The sequence below is a fragment of the Schistocerca gregaria genome, chromosome 3, assembly GCF_023897955.1.
Source record: "Schistocerca gregaria isolate iqSchGreg1 chromosome 3, iqSchGreg1.2, whole genome shotgun sequence".
Classification (NCBI taxonomy): Eukaryota; Metazoa; Arthropoda; class Insecta; order Orthoptera; family Acrididae; genus Schistocerca; species Schistocerca gregaria.
In genome coordinates this window covers 788,248,018-788,265,691 of record NC_064922.1, presented here as the reverse complement: position 1 = coordinate 788,265,691, position 17,674 = coordinate 788,248,018, and the positions used below count along the sequence as shown (strand labels likewise).

Here is a 17,674-nt window from a genome sequence, read left to right as displayed (position 1 = left end):
GTTTTGTTGAGGTTATTGTAAACGTTGTTCTAGGTGCAGAGTATGAAACGGAGCACGAGGGGAATCTGTGATCCACTTTTATTAGGAGGCGGTAATTAATAGCTTGCATGTGATACGCGAGGCAACTGACGCTAACTGAGCAGCAAAAGCCGATGCTGAGCCAGGGAAGGGAAACTCCTTGAGGCCAACAACATCTGTCTTCAGTGGACGGCGGAATTTTCCAGGGGTTACCCGAGGACTATATTGAGTTCTGAACAGAACAGTGGTTCTGGAGAATTTTTCGTACCTGGATAGAGCTACCCCATTTGTTCAGTTATTCTTCATCTTGGGATAAGAACGGGATACAGTACTACATGCAACCCAGTGTACTTGGAGTGCTCACAACGAAAAAGATTCTTCTGAGTCACAGACGTCATCTGAGTTGAAGAAACTCGGCTGAAGAATGAAGAAAGGGTATCCTAGTTCCATGGATGAGAATACTCCAGAGAATTGGCCTCTGATTGAGTACCGCCATGTACCAAATTTCGAAAGAATTATGCTTCTATAATGGAAAATAGAAGCAAATTCCTGCGGAACTTAGTTTAGATGTAGGTAAGGTAAGCCTCCAGGGACATATTTTGTGAAAGAATGATTTGAACTGTAAAGAAGGCGAAAATTGCACTAACTAGAACGAGGCTCTGCCCAGTTGGCGGCAAATTTTAATTTTTCAAAGCTATGTAACTAGACTGTGTTAACTAGTAATGTTTTTAATAAGTTGTATCTATAAAGTAAACAAGTGAAGATACGTTTTGCATCACCGGTGCTTGTCTCACATCCCTGTTCCTTAAGATACTCAGAAGAGCGATCTCTGTCGTATTTGTAATTAAACTTTGATCTGGCGTTGGAATTGTGTAAACTTGTGCAAAAATCCTGACAAGTGCGGGGAACGAACCTGTGTCGTGGTTGCACGCGATAATGCAATTGGCGACTTACACTATATGATCAAAAGTATCCGAACACCCAAACAAAAACATATCGTTTTCATATTAGGTGCATTGTGCTGCCACCTACTGCCAGGTACTCAATATCAGCGACCTCATTAGTCATTAGATATCGTGAGTACCAGAATGGGGCGCTCAGCGGAACTCACGGACTTCGAACGTGGTCAGGTCACTTGTGTCATACGTCTCTACCCGAGATTTCTACACTGCTAAACATCCCTAGGTCAACTGTTTCCGGTGTGAAAGTGAAGTGGAAATGTGAAGGGACACGTACAGCAGAAAAGCGTACAGGCCAACCTCATCTGTGACTGACAAAGGGTGCTGACAGTTGAAGAGGGTCATAATGTGTAATACGCAAACATCTATCCAGACCATCACACAGGAATTCCAAACTGCATCAGGATCCACTGCAAGCACTATGACAGTTGCGCGGGAGATGAGTAAACTTGGATTCCTTGATAGAACGGCTGATCATCAGCCACATATCATGCCGGTAAATTCCAAATGACGCCTCGCTCGGTGTAAGGAGAGTAAACATTGAACCATTGAACAGTGGAAAAACGTTGTGTGGGATGACGAATCACAGTACATAATGTGACGATCCGATGGCAGGGTGTGGTATAGCGAATGCACGGTGGACGTCATCGGCCAGCGTGTGTAGTGCCAACAGTAAAATTTGGAGACGGTGGTGTTATAGTGTGGTTGTGTTATTCATGGAAGGGGCTTACACCCCTTATTGTTTTGCGTGGCACTATCACAGCACAGACCTACATTGGCGTTTTAAGCACCATGTTGCTTCTCGTTGTTGAAGAGCAATTCGGGGATGGCGATTGAATCCTTCAACACGTTCGAACACCTGTTCACAATGCACGGCCTGTGACGGAGTGATTACACGACAATAACATCCCTGTAACGGACTGGCCTGCACAGAGTCCTGACCTGAATCCTATAGAACACCTTTGGGATGTTTCCAGAGTGAGATTTTTACTCTGCAGCGGAGTGTGCGCTGATATGAAATTTCCTGGCACATTAAAAATGTATGCCGAACCGAGACTCGAACTCGGGACCTTTGCCTTTCGCGGGCAAGTGCTCTACCAACTGATCTACCCAAGCACGACTCACGCCCCGTCCTCACAGCTTTACTTCTGCCAGTACCTCATCTCCTATCTTCAAACTTTACAGAAGCTCTCCTGCGAACCTTGCAGAACTAGCACTCCTGAAATAAAGGATATTGCGGAGACACGGCTTTCCACAGCCTGGGGGATGTTCCCAGAATACGATTTTCACTCTGCAGCGGAGTGTGCGCTGATATGAAACTTCCTGGCAGATTAAAACTGTGTGAGGGACCGAGACTCGTACTCGGGACCTTTGCCTTTCGCGGGCAAGTGCTCTACACCTTTGGGAGGTTTTGGAACGCTGACTTCTTGCCAGGCCTCTCCGACCGACATTTGTTCCACTCCCCAGCGCAGCACTCCGTGAATAATGATTGAACGTATGCCTGCTAGAGCGGAAGCTGTCAACAAGGCTAAGAGTGTGCTAACGCCATATTTAACTCCATCATTACCAACGAGGGCGCCAAGAACTTATAAGTCATTTTCAGCCAATGTCCGGATCCCTTTGATCACATAGTGTATGATTTACCGCATGACAGTCATATAGCATCATTGGAGAGGTCGATGATGTATAACCGGTAGGAACGTTTAGTTCTTCGTTACAGCATCATAACAAATGGTGTCCAACAGAATATTGTATTAAGACTGAGAAGAGCCAAACCTGAAGAAAACAATATGAGCAACATGCATTTACATAGTTTCAAGTTGGAACTACTAGTTCATAGATCATATACTATTCGATTTACATTATATAATTCTGATCTGCCGATGTCAAAGTATTTTTGGTTACTAAATTTCCCTTTCCCTTCTTTTAGGGTGGTATAGTACCAGCCGTACAGACAATAATCTGTAGATGGGCACCCGATCACGAAAGGAGCAAGTTTGCCATTATTTACATCGGTAAGTTCAAAATTTTTGTATTCCATCTTGCGCCTTTCTGGCACTGAAATTTCCTTTAAACATGGGGGAGACGGGGCAAATTGACAATGTTAACTGTTATCCATCTTTAATAAATTTGTTTATGGAGATAGTCTGGCTTTCTTTAAATGTATTAAGAAATTGATGTCTTATTGTGTTGTATTTGGCTGTATAAATATTTGCTTTAATACCATGACAATTATTTTGTCAATTTTCAAAACTAATGAAAGGGCCAAAATTGCTTTGACCTGGGAGAGCGCTGACAATAGTGATAAACTTTGAACACGTTTTTATTCTTATGATGTATGAGATAGAATATTAATTAATTAAACGGAGTTGTATGTGAGTGAGGTACTTTGCGTACTCTGACTTTTCCGTTTGTTCACAAATGACCTTTCCTTCTGCAACTTTTTAAAATGGAAAAACTTCGGAAACGTCGTGTCTTAATGGGAGCAGCAATTGCTGGCCCGGTTCCTCACTATTATCTGCTCTGTGTTCAGTAGGAGAGTAATTAGGAGTTTCTGTGGGTTATCCTGTAGGTTCTGTGGCCTAAGCTGGAGCACTTCAGTTTCGGTTTGGTCTATAAAAGAACCACGATAGGTGATTTTCGCCGGAGCAAAATAATGCTCATTAAACACAAGAGAATAATAAGGTTCTGTCTCTCATTTTTTTGAATCCATTAACTGTATTACCGATTGCAGTTGCTCTGAAATAAATAGTGCTCAGTTGGTGAATAAGTCTTCAACTTGCCAGAGTCGACTAGCCCCAGTCGACTCTCTTAAAAGGTGTGTGATCTTTGGAATAGGGTTAACAAGGATAAGACATAAATAAATATGGGCTAGGTAACACTTATTGTCTGTTTCGCCTCCTTTAATAAATAATAACTAAATATCTTACCAGATATTCCACAAGAGCTTATGCTGAATGTCTTAAGAACCATAATACCTCAAGGAATGTGCACGGCAGTTATCTTATGCATATTGAACTGGCGACGACAGCGTTTTCACTGTGTGAGTGTTTAGGGTCTCGCCCTTGTGAAGTGCTCTCTGGAAGTATGAACGTAGACTAGGTGATAAGTCATCTTACCCGTGTCGTCAACTTGCCCCAGTCTCCCCTACATGTTGTATCAAAATGATCTGCCGAATAAAAGTCCTAACTATAACTCTGAGAAACGTTAAACGTCATACACTGATGTCACCACTGTATCTCTGACTTTTATTACGTAACAGTATTGCAGATAACACAGGCGATAGTTTTGTTTGCTTGAAAATAGAAAATTTCTCAGTGCTAAATATTGGCAGAAAATATATTATTACACTCACCTTGTATCCTGTAAGCATCTGTTCCATATTTTTGGGGAAAATATTAAAGATAATTGTCATCTTACACTACTGGCCATCAAAATTGCTACACCAATAAGAAATGCTGATGATAAACGGGTATTCATTGGACAGATATATTATACTAGAACTGACATGTGGGTGCTTAGAACCTGAGAAATCAGTACCCAGAACAACCAACTCTGGCCGTAATAACGGCCTTGATACGCCTGGGCATTGAGTCAAACACAGCTTGGATGGCGTGCACAGGTACATCTGCCCATGCAGCTTCAACACGATACCACAGTTCATCAAGAATAGTGACTGGCGTATTGTGACGAGCCAGTTGCTCGGCCACCATTGACCATACGTTTTCAGTTGGTGAGAGATCTGGAGAATGTGCTGGCCAGGGCAGCAGTCGAACATTTTCTGCATCCAGAAAGGCCCGTACAACGCCTCCAACATGCCGTCGTGCATTGTCCTGCTGAAATGTAGTGTTTCACAGGGATCGAATGAAGGGTAGATCCACGGGTCGTTACACATCTGAAATGTAGCGTCCACTGTTCAAAGTGCCGTCAGTGCGATCAAGAGGTAACTGAGACGTGTAACCAATGGCACCCCATACCATCACGCCGAGTGGTACGGAGTTCACCGCGCTGTCGCCAACATGGATACGACCATCATGATGCTGTAAACACAACGTGGATTCATCCGAAAAAACGATGTTTTGCCATTCGTGCACCCAGGTTCGTCATTAAGTACACCATCGCAGACGCTCCTGTCTGTGATGCAGCGTGAAGGGTAACCGCAGCCATGGTATCCGAGCTGATAGTCCATGCTGCTGCAAACGTCGTCGAACTGTTCGTGCAGATGGTTGATGTCTTGCAAACGTCCCCGTCTGTTGACTCATGGATCCAGACGTGGTTGCTCGATCCGTTACAGCCATGCGGATAAGATGCCTGTCATCTCGACTGCTAGTGATACGAGGCCGTTGGGATCCAGCACGGCGTTGCGTATTACTTTCCTGAACCCACCGATTCCATATTCTGCTAACAATCATTGGATCACGACCAACGCGAGCAGCAATGTCGCGATACGATAAACCGCAATCGCGCTAGGCTACAAACCGACCTTTATCATAGTCGGAGACGTGATGGTACGCATTTCTCCGACTTAAATTGCTGCTTGTGTATGAGAAATCGGTTGGAAACTTTCCTCATGTCAGCACGTTGTAGTTGTCGCCACCGGTGCCAACCTTGTGTGAATGCTCTGAAAAGCTAATCATTTGCATATCACAGCATCTTCTTCCTGTCGGTTAAATTTCGCGTCTGTAGCATGTCATCTTCGTGGTGTAGCAATTTTGATGGCCAGTAGTATATTTACAGTTTCCACAAATGACTCCATCATCCACTGAACACAAATGACACCCGTGATTCTTATTCGGTTGCAGGTATGTTCGTTGGGCCGTTGGTGTCGATGGCTTCCACAGGCGCCATGTGTGAGACGGCGGCGGGGTGGCCTCTGGCCTTCTATGTGATCGGCGGCGCTGGTGTGCTGTGGTGCCTGCCGTGGTTCCTGATGATTACCGACACGCCAGCGAAACACCCACGCATAGACCCAACAGAGCGTCGCTACATCGAGGCTACTATCAAGTCGAGTGCCAAGGTAACCCCTCACAGCTCAAACAATTTTCTCCCCGTCCATACTGAACCGGTAGCTCTCACCAGAGTGCCAACTGAAATGTTTCATCAAAGAAATCAAAGAATAAAACTGTTTCCCTAATCGATGTCAGTTAGTTAGTTGCATGTTTAATATACCATTTGCATGATTGGTTTATCTAAATGGTGTCGAATGAGTCAGTTTACAGGATATGTATACCTAACTAATTTAAACGTACAGTAAATGTCCCACTCATACTACTACGCTGAAAAAATAGTATTTTTAACACGCTACCAGTTTTAAAATAAAAATTCGTTCTTGGAATACAGGGAGTTGCCCAGAAGACATTATTTTAAGTTGGACTGAAATCTTTCTTTTCTACCTGCCACATACTTTGTTACTGGGCAAATGATCAAAAATTTTTATTTGTTCACATTGAACTTCTTTCTGAGCCATACATAGATTTAATAATGGGTAATAAAGGCAATTTTTCCTCTGATATTGTAAGTATGAACGTTACTATTCTTCTCAAATTGTGATGGATTATATAAGAAGAATTTCGTTAGCGAATGTACATATCGTGATGAAGTACCTCCCCGAAGAGTTACCTACAAGACAGCAGAGGGTAAACACAAGAAATTATTCTTCCTGCTCGCTTTTCTGCTGCCAACACTTTCTTTCTAAGTGACGAATTACCTCAGAAAGTTTTTCTAGAAGACATTATTGAGCCTAAATAGGCATAATTTGTTGGGAGTTTGATTCGTTTGTTTCCAAGATTAAGACGAAATCAAGACGGTGTACCAGATGGGTTATCCGATTCGAGAATTACCATAAGGCTCAGCTGACTAGAGTAAAGCAGGTGTTTGATTTCAAAACAGGAATACAATTTTTCAAACTATCAGGAAACATAGTTGCAATGTACATATCACTACAGCACGAAAGATCTGTTCTGTAGCTTATGGCACAGCAATGTTCTACTCTGTCGAGGATTATTCCCACCAAGTGTGATGCAGAACTTTGAGACGTGTTGAAACCTCAAATTTTGAATGGAGTCTTGAAGTATGACTACATACCTCGGTCAACCATCTCTCATTAAAGACGAAAGTCCTGGTTGTAGTTCCTGCCTAATACCCATACTGTTGTATTTTTCTTTCGATGCAGTTTTTTAGTAGGTCACACTACATGGAGTAGGTTAGGCGGATAATCAAATATGTGATCAAATTTTAGGACACATCGAGTCTTACTACGACTACGATTACCATTAAACCTATAGAGCTTAGTTAAGCGTGTCGGAGTTTTATGTAAACTGATAATCCTCGATTTCAGATTAAAATCGGTTGTGTAATAAAGACTGTTTCCTCTGAACAGCTGAGCGATACAATGACGATATTAAAAAAAAAACTACGAACTTTAAAATTATTAGACTCTGTATTTGACTGAACACTGTGTTATCTAAGTTCTTCGTATTTTTGAAGATGTAATAGCATCCTGTGGGATAAAATGCATTTCAGGTGATTTCCTATGAGAGCTACAAAGAAATTCCTTCTGAGTTGCTGATAAAATCACGCAAAATGCGACCCAGACTCTATTTTTTCTCTTGTTATCAGTTGTACACAAAGCTCTGAGGAGAAATACACATTAATTTCTTTTTATGGATATAGATTAACATATGCCCCAAATATCACGTTCAACTTTTAACCTCAATCTATGTAAATAAAAACGTAAGGGTTAGTTTGTTCAGAATCATATGTATCCGAAAGTTCTTCACCGAATGATTTGAAATTTTGACACAATGTTACATTCGGATAAACGCGTTTTTAAATATCTGTTTTTTGAAATATATGCAATATATGAATAAATATGTAATATATAAAAGGCAAACGCTTTTACCTAAATATTGAAAAGTTCTTCACAGATTTATTTCAAAATTTTAATGAACATTCGGACGGACGTAGACTATAATCGAAACAAGAAAAATAAGTCCAATATACCTAAGTCCGAGAATGCATACTTTCTGAGATCAGTAAAAAAGGACCCGGAAATGCATACGTTCTGCGATAAACATGTGTGCACAGGTGGTATTCAAACTGGTGTCCATTCATGACAATGCACCGCTCTGCCCTCCGGTATAAAATATGATGCACCCTTTGAAGTATAGTCGGTTGTTGTTGTGCCTGCTGGCACACATTGAAAGCGCGACCCTGTAGTGTACGCACATTGTTGACTGGCGTGACGTAGGCCAATTCCTTCAAGTATCCCCACAACCAAAAGTCTAGGGGATTGTTCATATGCTGACAGAGAATCGGTGTTGATGACCTCTTTCCTGAATTGCATGGGGATCTACACCTGCCCACACATGCTGGTTATGGAAGTTCACAAAACCCTCTCATATGAACTGTGCCTCATCGGTAAATAAAATCTTGGATATGAACAGTGGATCTACGACACACTTCTGCAACAGCCGTTGACAGAACCGCCGTCTGCCTTGATGATCCTGTAGCCTTAGGGCTGAACTCGCGTTAGATAATATGGATACAGCAACTGCTCGTGAAATACCCCCCAGATAAAAGAATGAGACATACCTTCTGCAGCTGTCGATTATCGTACACTGGTCCCAGGGACTTCTTTCACCAAACGTAGCACACACTCCTCCATTTCAGACGTGCAGACTGTGCGAGGCCTTCCACTGCTAGTCTTCCGAGACGCAAGGGTACCTGTGTCCTTCAGATGCTGGAAAAGTCTTCCGGACAGCTCATCAGAGGGCACTCATTGCTTTGGATATAGAGGGCGCCGGCTTGCAGGCTACGTCCATTTGGTATACAATAGCAATATATGATATCCGCCATTTGACTTGTCAAGTAGTAGTCTTCCAGTGCTAACAAATGGTGGAAGAGAGGAAATGTAAATATACTACACCATTTGTACGTTCAAACAGGGCAATAACAGTTAACATGTAAGTTACTCCATGTTTGGAAAGAGATAAAATAGCGCGTACCCAGTGCTGACAGTACTGTACAATAAAGCACATAAACATTACGAAAACTTCCGTAGCCTAGCCGGCCGCGGTGGTCTAGCGATTCTAGACGCTCAGTCAGGAACCGCGCGACTGCTGCGGTCGCAGGTTCGAATCCTGCCTCGGACATGGATGTGTGTGATGTCCTTAGGTTAGTTAGGTTTAAGTAGTTCTAAGTTCTAGGGGACTTATGACCACAGATGTTGAGTCCCATAGTGCTCAGAGCCATTTGAACCATTTTTTAGGTAGCCTACAACACGATCCGAACCACACACTTCTCTGCAGACCACCTGATGGTAGGTCGAGTTCTGTAACACATCATAATACCCTGCCGACACATTTGACGGAGCGCCAATGCAACATTGTGCTAATATCCTTGGCCGGCCGGTACGGCCGCAGATTCGAATCCTGCCTCGGGCATGGATGTGTGTGATGTTATTAGGTTAGTGAAATTTAAGTAGTTCTAAGTTATAGGGGACTGAGGACCTCAGATGTTGAGTCCCCTAGCGCTCAGAGCCATTTGAACCATTTTTTGCTAATATCCGCAACCAAGCGTCTCGCAGCCCTTCCTATAAACACACGTTTACCTCGTAAAGTATACGTTCCCGGACCCATGTTTATGAGACTTATTTTTGTCGTTTCGATGAGTACTGTCGCCTCTGAAAATATTCGATACTTCTTTTTTTAGCACCCTGTATATGTAATATATTGGGCGTTTCCGTAAGAGCGCGCAAAAATGTAACAGGACGTAGAGAATGCTCCACTGAACAATTTGAGATTGGGAACCTGGGGTCGGAGACGCTAACTTACGGAGAAATGGAAGTAAACTTGTCTAATGCTTTGTCTAGCATTACTGTTTTCCACATTACTTATGATTAAGATGCGTAGAAGTTTACACACGTACTGTGCTGTTTATTTACATGCAAGGAAACAAGGAGAAAGAGACTGATTACCAGGCAGTTATGATGCAGGTTTTGTTTACTTTACTTGTCGATATGGTGGCTGTGTTGTATCGTATTTACATTATCTCATGATAGACCATGCTATGACTCAACGATAGACCCATTCATTACTCAGTGTTATTCAGAGACATGCAGTACAGTACGATGGAGCAGTATTTTTTGCTCGCTCGATTGGAATGAGAGGTTCTGTTCCATGTCTTGCGATGTCACCTGACCTGAATCCCCTTAATTTTTTCCGAAGAGACCCCATTGGATACGGAGATGCAATTGTTTGCCAGAATTGTAGCTCCTGTGATGCGATTCGAAACACATCAGGGAATATTGTTCGCAAATGTCATACTTGCATTGAGGTTGATGGCCGTCAGTTTCAGCGCATTTTGTAAGATTCCGAACAAAACGTACTTTCATTGCGTCAAGGATGATATTTTCTGTTAATAAACGTAAATAAGAAAGTACGCAATGATGTGATTTTATTCTTATTATCTCTTTAAGCTGGCTCACCGACCCAGCATCCTCTATGTCCTGTTAAATTTTTGTACGTTTTTACGGAACAATAACCAAGGCTCAAGGTCAGAGAATGGGGTGGAAGAGTTGTGGGAGGAAATGGGCAAAGAAAGCGGAAAAAGGAGATGGACAGAGAGACGGCAGGAGGAGATGGAGAGTGGGGGCAGGAGATGATGTAAAGAGAGAGGAGGCGGGAGGAGATGGAGAAGATTGTCAGAGAGAGGAGGAGGACGTAATAGACAGAGAGGGGGGAAGGAAGAAGACACGATAGACAAAGAAATGAGGAGAAAGAGATGGACAGAGACAGGGGGAGAAGGAGATTAGGATATATGTATATACAATCCCATTCATATTTATTTTCCATTTAAACAGACTGAGTCACAGCAACACATGATCGGGAACAGTAAATGATAATAGCAGAGCAGTTTGTAAGAAAAGCATTTGTTTTTTATCCAGAGCAGTCTGAAGTAAAAGAATGAACTTACAATCATATATGCTTGATAGGATTAATAATAGCCGTAGGGCATGAAAGGCAGGCAATAGTAGAGATAGGGATGAGAGAGGATGAAGGATGTTCAGTCTAAATGTAAACAATAATGGAAAATGAAGAGAAATTAGAAAAGAAGGTAAATTCAGAGAAAAGAAATAAAAACTCTTAGGTTCGCTGAAACGGCAAAGGACTTGGAAAGTCAATTGAAGAGGGTCTTCAAAAGAGCAGAAAACGAGTTTAAATAAATGTAAAAGAGGGGTAATGGAATCTACTTGAATATAGTCTGCTGTTGCTGATGGAGTTAGACCAGGAAAGTCAAAAGTGGCGGAGAAGTTTTGATATCAGGGCAGGAGAACGGTTGACCACGGCAGAGGAAAAGAGGATATGAAAATGTAAATGGCGTGTGGCTTGGGCCTCCTGTCGGGTAGACCGTTCGCTTGGTGCAAGTCTTTTGTGTTGCACCACTTCGGTGACTTTAGTGTCGATGGGGATAAAATGACGATGATAAGGACAACACAACACCCAGTCCCTGAGCGGAGAAAATCTCCGACCCAGCCGGTAATCGAACCCAGTCCGTCAGGTATAACATTCACCACTCAGCTACCAGGCGGCGGACAAGAGGATATGAAATGCAGACAGACAATAACAAGAAGAGTTTTTTCGAAAATGAGACATATGTTAACATAAAATATAGATGGTTAATGGAATTGGTAGCGCATTATTGCACGAAAGAAACTCGTATTAGAACACCGGTCCAACACCCAATTTAAACTTATCAGAAATATTCACTTGCTTTAATATCCACTGTGTCATATTTTAGCTAAGCAAATTCTTGCTGAGGTGGTAACTCAATTCGAGTAAATAATGCGCATTGCCTACTCCTTTCCATCCTGTTCGCAAATGCTCTTTAATTTCGGAAGTGGAATATCGCCTCCAGGACTGAATATCGTTTTCTTGTGGCTGGTTGTGCAGAAGAACCTGCCAGTGCCCTGGAAGAGCATTCTGACGTCACCAGCTCTGTGGGCGCTCGTGTCGCTCATGATCACCTTCGACTGGACGTTCTACCTGCTGCTCACCTCACTGCCGCTTTACATCGCCAACGTCTTGTTCTTCGATACACGAAGTGTGAGTATGCAAGGACTACATAAAAGCCTAGCAAACATTGGCGGCGGCTGCATCGGTTAGTCTACAGTTTTAGGCTAAGGTAGTACATGGTGTCCCAGAAATGTTGCGACAAACTGCAAGGGGTTATAGAGCGTGCCTTGAGGAACCAATCGAGAACGACGCCACAGAGCGAATGTAATAGGCGACGGCGCATGTCACTAGGCCACCCCTCCGGCAGCAAACGTGACGTCTCAAGCTGACGAAACGTAGACGGAACGTCTCGCAATGTTTTTTGTTATTTAGTGATCGCGACTGATTGCCACGACTGGCAGTGGAGGAGATGAAGGCAGCTGATGCGTAGACAGGCCTGGTCTCTTGAATGATATTCTCTGTTGCCTCGGTGGATGACAGTTTCTGACACGGGTTGCCGTATGCAGTTTACTTTTCTACTGGATACCGAAAACCACTGGAGATTTTAGAGGGTCCCAGGAGAAAAATAAACTGCAGCTGGAAACCCGTGACTAAAACGATCATCCACTGAGGCAACAGAGCTCGCATTCAAAGGAGACCAGGCTTGCCTAGGCTGTACCTATGTCTGTCTTCACCATTGGCTATCGTGGCAAGCGTTCACAACATTGCGGACCGTCAGCTTACAAAGTGACGGTTGCTGCTGAAGGGGTTGCCTAGAGGCAGGCGCCGGAGTCCACAAATTCGACACTCAGCAGTGTCGTTGGATGAAGTGTTCGGACACGGAATCCCGTCCTCAGTTTACTCCCCAAGACAGTCTACAACCCATCGAAGTTAGTCGTAACACATCTGGGACACACTGTATATACACTAACTTGGCATCGATTTTCGAATCTCATCATAAATAGTAAATACTTCATATTTTAGATTTTTAAATGCAACACTCATAGCTATCTTTAGTGTTTTAGGTCCACTGCAATCATATTTGTACTTCCTCATCTTCTTATTCAAGAAGTAAGCTATTTTCTGGTTTTGATTACAGAGGACGTTATTGGAAGCACTGGTATTCCAATTTTTCTTCTGCCGCTAGATTTATATGATGACTTTTTATCAGCGTTCGTCCTTCTCTTTCTGTTTTAAAAAGTTCAGTTATCTCTAAATATCTTAATTTTTAAATCTGTTCAGTGTTACGGAGCCTTACACGGATCCCAGGAATCATACTTCTGATCTCTGTACCTTATTAAGATATTTATAATTTGTCACCCATGTCCCTGAACAAAGCATCCATAGCTGTCGATTCATAAAATTTCGTTCTTTTTTCTTTCATCGTTTACCTAGATAAATCTTTTAAGATTATTCCACTTATAACCTGGTACTCAACTGGTGATCGTTATCATGATAGATGTCATAAGTCATTTCACTGCCAAGGAGTTGGAAGAGAGACATTTACTCAGTAGGCCTATTATCTCGAACTATTTCTTGTTCGGACCGGATATTTACGTCCAAATGCCATTCTCGTCCTCTTTTGTGCAGAGATATTTTTTTGTTATATTCTGAGCAGATCTGCTGCAGTTAAATCACAGGTCTCTGAGTGCCATCCTTAGCGCTCTGAATAATGACTTGATATGTTGCAAATAGCATTTTATTTATATGCACTGTTTCGCTGATTTTAATTAATGGCCTTTCTCTGAGTTGCCGTTCTCTAATTATATCGCCATCCTAAACATTAAAAAGTGCAGTGGATAAGCTGCTGCCATGACATATTTCTTGATCTTTAGACGGCATATGCTTTGTTTTCATCATTATTTGTGTGCGACGGTATGAGCTTTCAATGACTTCCAGAAGATGGAGTGGATGTTCTCATTTAGTCATGACGTCCCATAGGAAGAGCGTTTTAATTCTATCCAATAAATGGAAGCGAAGTGTTTCTCAAGGCTACATTCCCTTCTACTTTCAGACAGCATTTTCGGAGAAAATACGTTATCTGTTCAGGACAGAATTTTCCTAAGCCTTGCTTCTTCGTTAAGCAACAGCCTGATATACAACGTAATATTTAATTAACTATTTGTACTTATGGGTTATATGAGTTATTTAATAGTACTATAACCTTCTCTAAAACATAAATATCATTAGAGCTCTTCTAGAGTCACAGTTACTAAATGCAATACTTAGACCTATTCACGCCCTTAAGAGGACATATTAGAGAAACATTTGCCCGGTGCTGCATACAGGTGCAATCCAGTTAGATGCCGATTTAGGAGAAGCTTAGAAATGCAAGAGAGATATACAACACGCGTCATTCTTCATTTATGTAGCGGAGTGCCCTGCTAATCAACACAAACATCAACAAAAATATAGGCTTTTATATCTAAAGAAGAAACACAAGCTACTACATGAATAACAGTTTTTTATTTATCACTCTATCACGGTAACTACCGTTACAAAGTAACTCGTCAGTTTAGGAGCTAGATAGGCTCGTGTTGAAGGAGCAAGAAGCAGTACATGAATCGAGGCTGGTTGGTTGGGTTTGGGGGAGAGGACCAAACAGCAAGGTCATCGGTCCCATTGGATTACGGAAGGATGGGGAAGGAAATCGGCCGAGCCCTTTCAGTGGAACCATCCCTGAATTTACCTGAAGCGATTTAGCGAAATTACGGAAAACATAAATCAGGATTGCTGGACTTGGGTTTGGACCGTCGTCCTCCCGAATGCGAGTCGAGAGTGTTAACCACCTCACTCGGTAATAGAGTTATTATACATGTTCCGTACTGTAATGTAATTGCAGAACATCAACTGGTGGTCCCGAGCGAGGTGGCGCAATGGTTTGCACACTGGACGCGTATTCTGAGAACGACGTTTGAAACCACGTCCGGTCATCCAGATTTACGTTTTCTGTGATTTCCACAAATCGCTCCAGGCAAATGCCAGGATGGTTCCTTTGAAAGGGCACTGCCAATTTCCTTCCCCATTCCAAACACAATCCGAACTTATGTTCCGTCTGTAATGGCCTCCCTCTCGACGGAATGTTAAACCCAATCTTCTTTCCTTCCTTCAACTGATGTCACAACTTTTATGTATAACTGTTGGCTAACGTTCCCCAATTGCATTATAAAACACGAATTCGTCCTAAGGATGACTGGCGAAGAATTCCTTAGTGAACGAAAATATAGAGCTGCTAATACACCAAATTAATTTCTGGAGTGCGTAATGGTACCACTACCAAAGGAAACATAAGCAAACAGATGTCCACAATAGCTCACAGTGAGACACAACTCCCATGTACCTAAAATATTAATGAACATTATGTTAAGCAGAGACTCGGTGGAGACTATTTTGGATTTGGAAGGGGGCAAAGGAACAAGGGAACCAAATATTTGCCCTTACGATAGTAACATAAAAAAAACATTAAAGAAAGAATCTCTATATAGCATGTGGTCAACTTGAGAAAGCTTTGAATAACCTCGACTATACTCAGCTTTTCAAGATATTGAAAGACGCTGGAACAATTTATAAAAATTGGGGGTTTTATTTGGAGTCTCTGAAGAGAAGAAAGTGCACTGCTGAGATGCGAACAACAAAAAGGTAGACCAAAATCAGCAGAGGAATGAGGCAGAAATATTCACCGTCACCCGCACCAATTTAAACACATACAGAACGCATGGAATAAGTGAAAATTTAGTAGCAACTGTAGTAGAATTTCGCGATGTCCTGGGAGAAAGTTAGAATCACCTGCAACAACTGATCACTCACATAGATACAAAACTTTCGTGATTTAACTGCAAATTAAATAAGACCAAAAGTAAATAAGGAAAATAAAAATCGCAGTACAGAAATGTTAGGGTAATAGGCTGCCAGAAAACATAGAGGAATTCAACTACTTGGAAAGCGAAATAACATCTGATGGCAGAAGCAAACAGGAAATTGTTAGTATGCAACTAACAAATTAGCTTTCAATAAGAACACAAAATGATTTGCTTCAAAAAAGTATTGTAACTGAAATAAGAATGAATGTGGTAAAGAAGTCTGTATGGCACATAGCAGTTCACAGACACGACACGTGCCCAGTAGGAGCAGCACGAAAGAAGAAAATTAGTGCATTTGATCTGTGGTGTTGTCGGAGATCGTCAAAAATATTGTGGGTCGACAGTATAACGAATGAAGAAGATTTGGTACGATTGAGAGAAAAGCTGATGTATGGGAGGTGTCAATTAGGAGGAGGGTTCCATTGATACTTTGTCAAGAAGGACTGCTATAGACAATTAGAATGGAAAAATAGCTAAGAGTGTCCCATGCTGAAATACGAGGTGCGCTTAAGAAGTAATGCAGCACATTTTTTTGAAAGCAAATTATTTTTATTCAGTATTACAATACAATATATAACTCCCCACGCTTTTGATTATAAAACCCTATTTTTCAACATAAGCTCCGTTCAATGCGACGGCTTTACACCACCTTGTTAGGAGGCCCCGTATACAGGCATTGTACCACTCTACTGGTGTACGTCGGAGCAAGGGTCTTGCTGCCCCGTTACCCACGTACTGCTTCCCTCAGTGACAACTCTCTGCCTGGAACGCACCTCCGCTACAGACACCATTTTGAAGGCTACGTACACCAAGGCCACCTATCAGAACATCATGAAACTATAGGAGCTGAAGCGGAAATATTCCACTATGTCCCACAGCAAATTCTGAATTTTTTCAACTGTATTTCGCCGAGAATACGTGCTTTGTGTTACTTATCGAACACCCCTCGTACATTAATAACAGAATAAAGGGGAAAAAAAGCTTGTAGAAGCTACACCGAGCTGAGGAGACTAGCGGAAAATCGAACATATAAAACTACGGGTTGAACAAAATGGTTCAAATGGCTCTGAGCACTATGGGACTTAACATCTGAGGTCATCAGTCCCCTAGAACTTAGAACTACTTAAACCTAACTAACCTAAGGACATCACACACATCCATGCCCGAGGCAGGATTCGAACCTGCGACCGTAGTGGTCGCGCTGTTCCAGACTGAAGCGCCTAGATCCTCTCTGCCACACTGACCGGCCGGGTTGAACACAAAGGGAGGAAAAGGAGAAAGAGATGAAGATGAAAAGAAGAAACCCATCAATTTCTTGAGGAAGGGGGCCATACCCTATATAAATTGTTTAAGTGAGGTCATGTCCGCTTCTGGTTGTTTATATTTTATTATGTATTGATGCAGTTCCGCCCTTATCCCTGTTTCAAGCGCAGTCATTCCGAGTCTCGTATTCTAACACGAGCTACCAGCAGTGCTTTCATGTATTTTGTTAGTCGTTGCCCCTATTGCTTCTCCCGAATTTATAAATTGGTATGTAATACTACGTAATTTCTGTCATTTATAAGTTATATTTATAACATGGAATTGCAAAAATTGATTGTCATGAATATGACATAATTACGAATTTACAATAACACATAAGATAAAATATAGATTTGTAAGCGTACGTGGCCGCGGTCTAACAAGGCTAGGTACGTTTGTCTTTGTAAATTGAATATTAATGCAACTTAGAAAGTTTCTGCAGTTAAGAAAACCTGTCTTTTCTTAAACAAAAATGACGATTTGTTTTTAAATCCGGAGCCGGTCATACGAGAAAAAAAAAATATTTCGATCCCAGAAGGGT

General features: G+C 42.0%; 1 protein-coding gene across 1 annotated transcript in view; it reads left to right on the top strand.

The window, feature by feature from the left end:
- LOC126354242 (sialin-like) overlaps nt 1-17,674 on the top strand; it is a 105,880-nt gene that overhangs the window by 61,714 nt on the left and 26,492 nt on the right. The window contains exons 4-6 of the mRNA XM_050003744.1: nt 2,908-2,992; nt 5,780-5,994; nt 11,930-12,082. Coding sequence (XP_049859701.1) covers nt 2,908-2,992; nt 5,780-5,994; nt 11,930-12,082 — 453 coding nt within the window. The remainder of the gene's footprint in view (nt 1-2,907; nt 2,993-5,779; nt 5,995-11,929; nt 12,083-17,674) is intronic.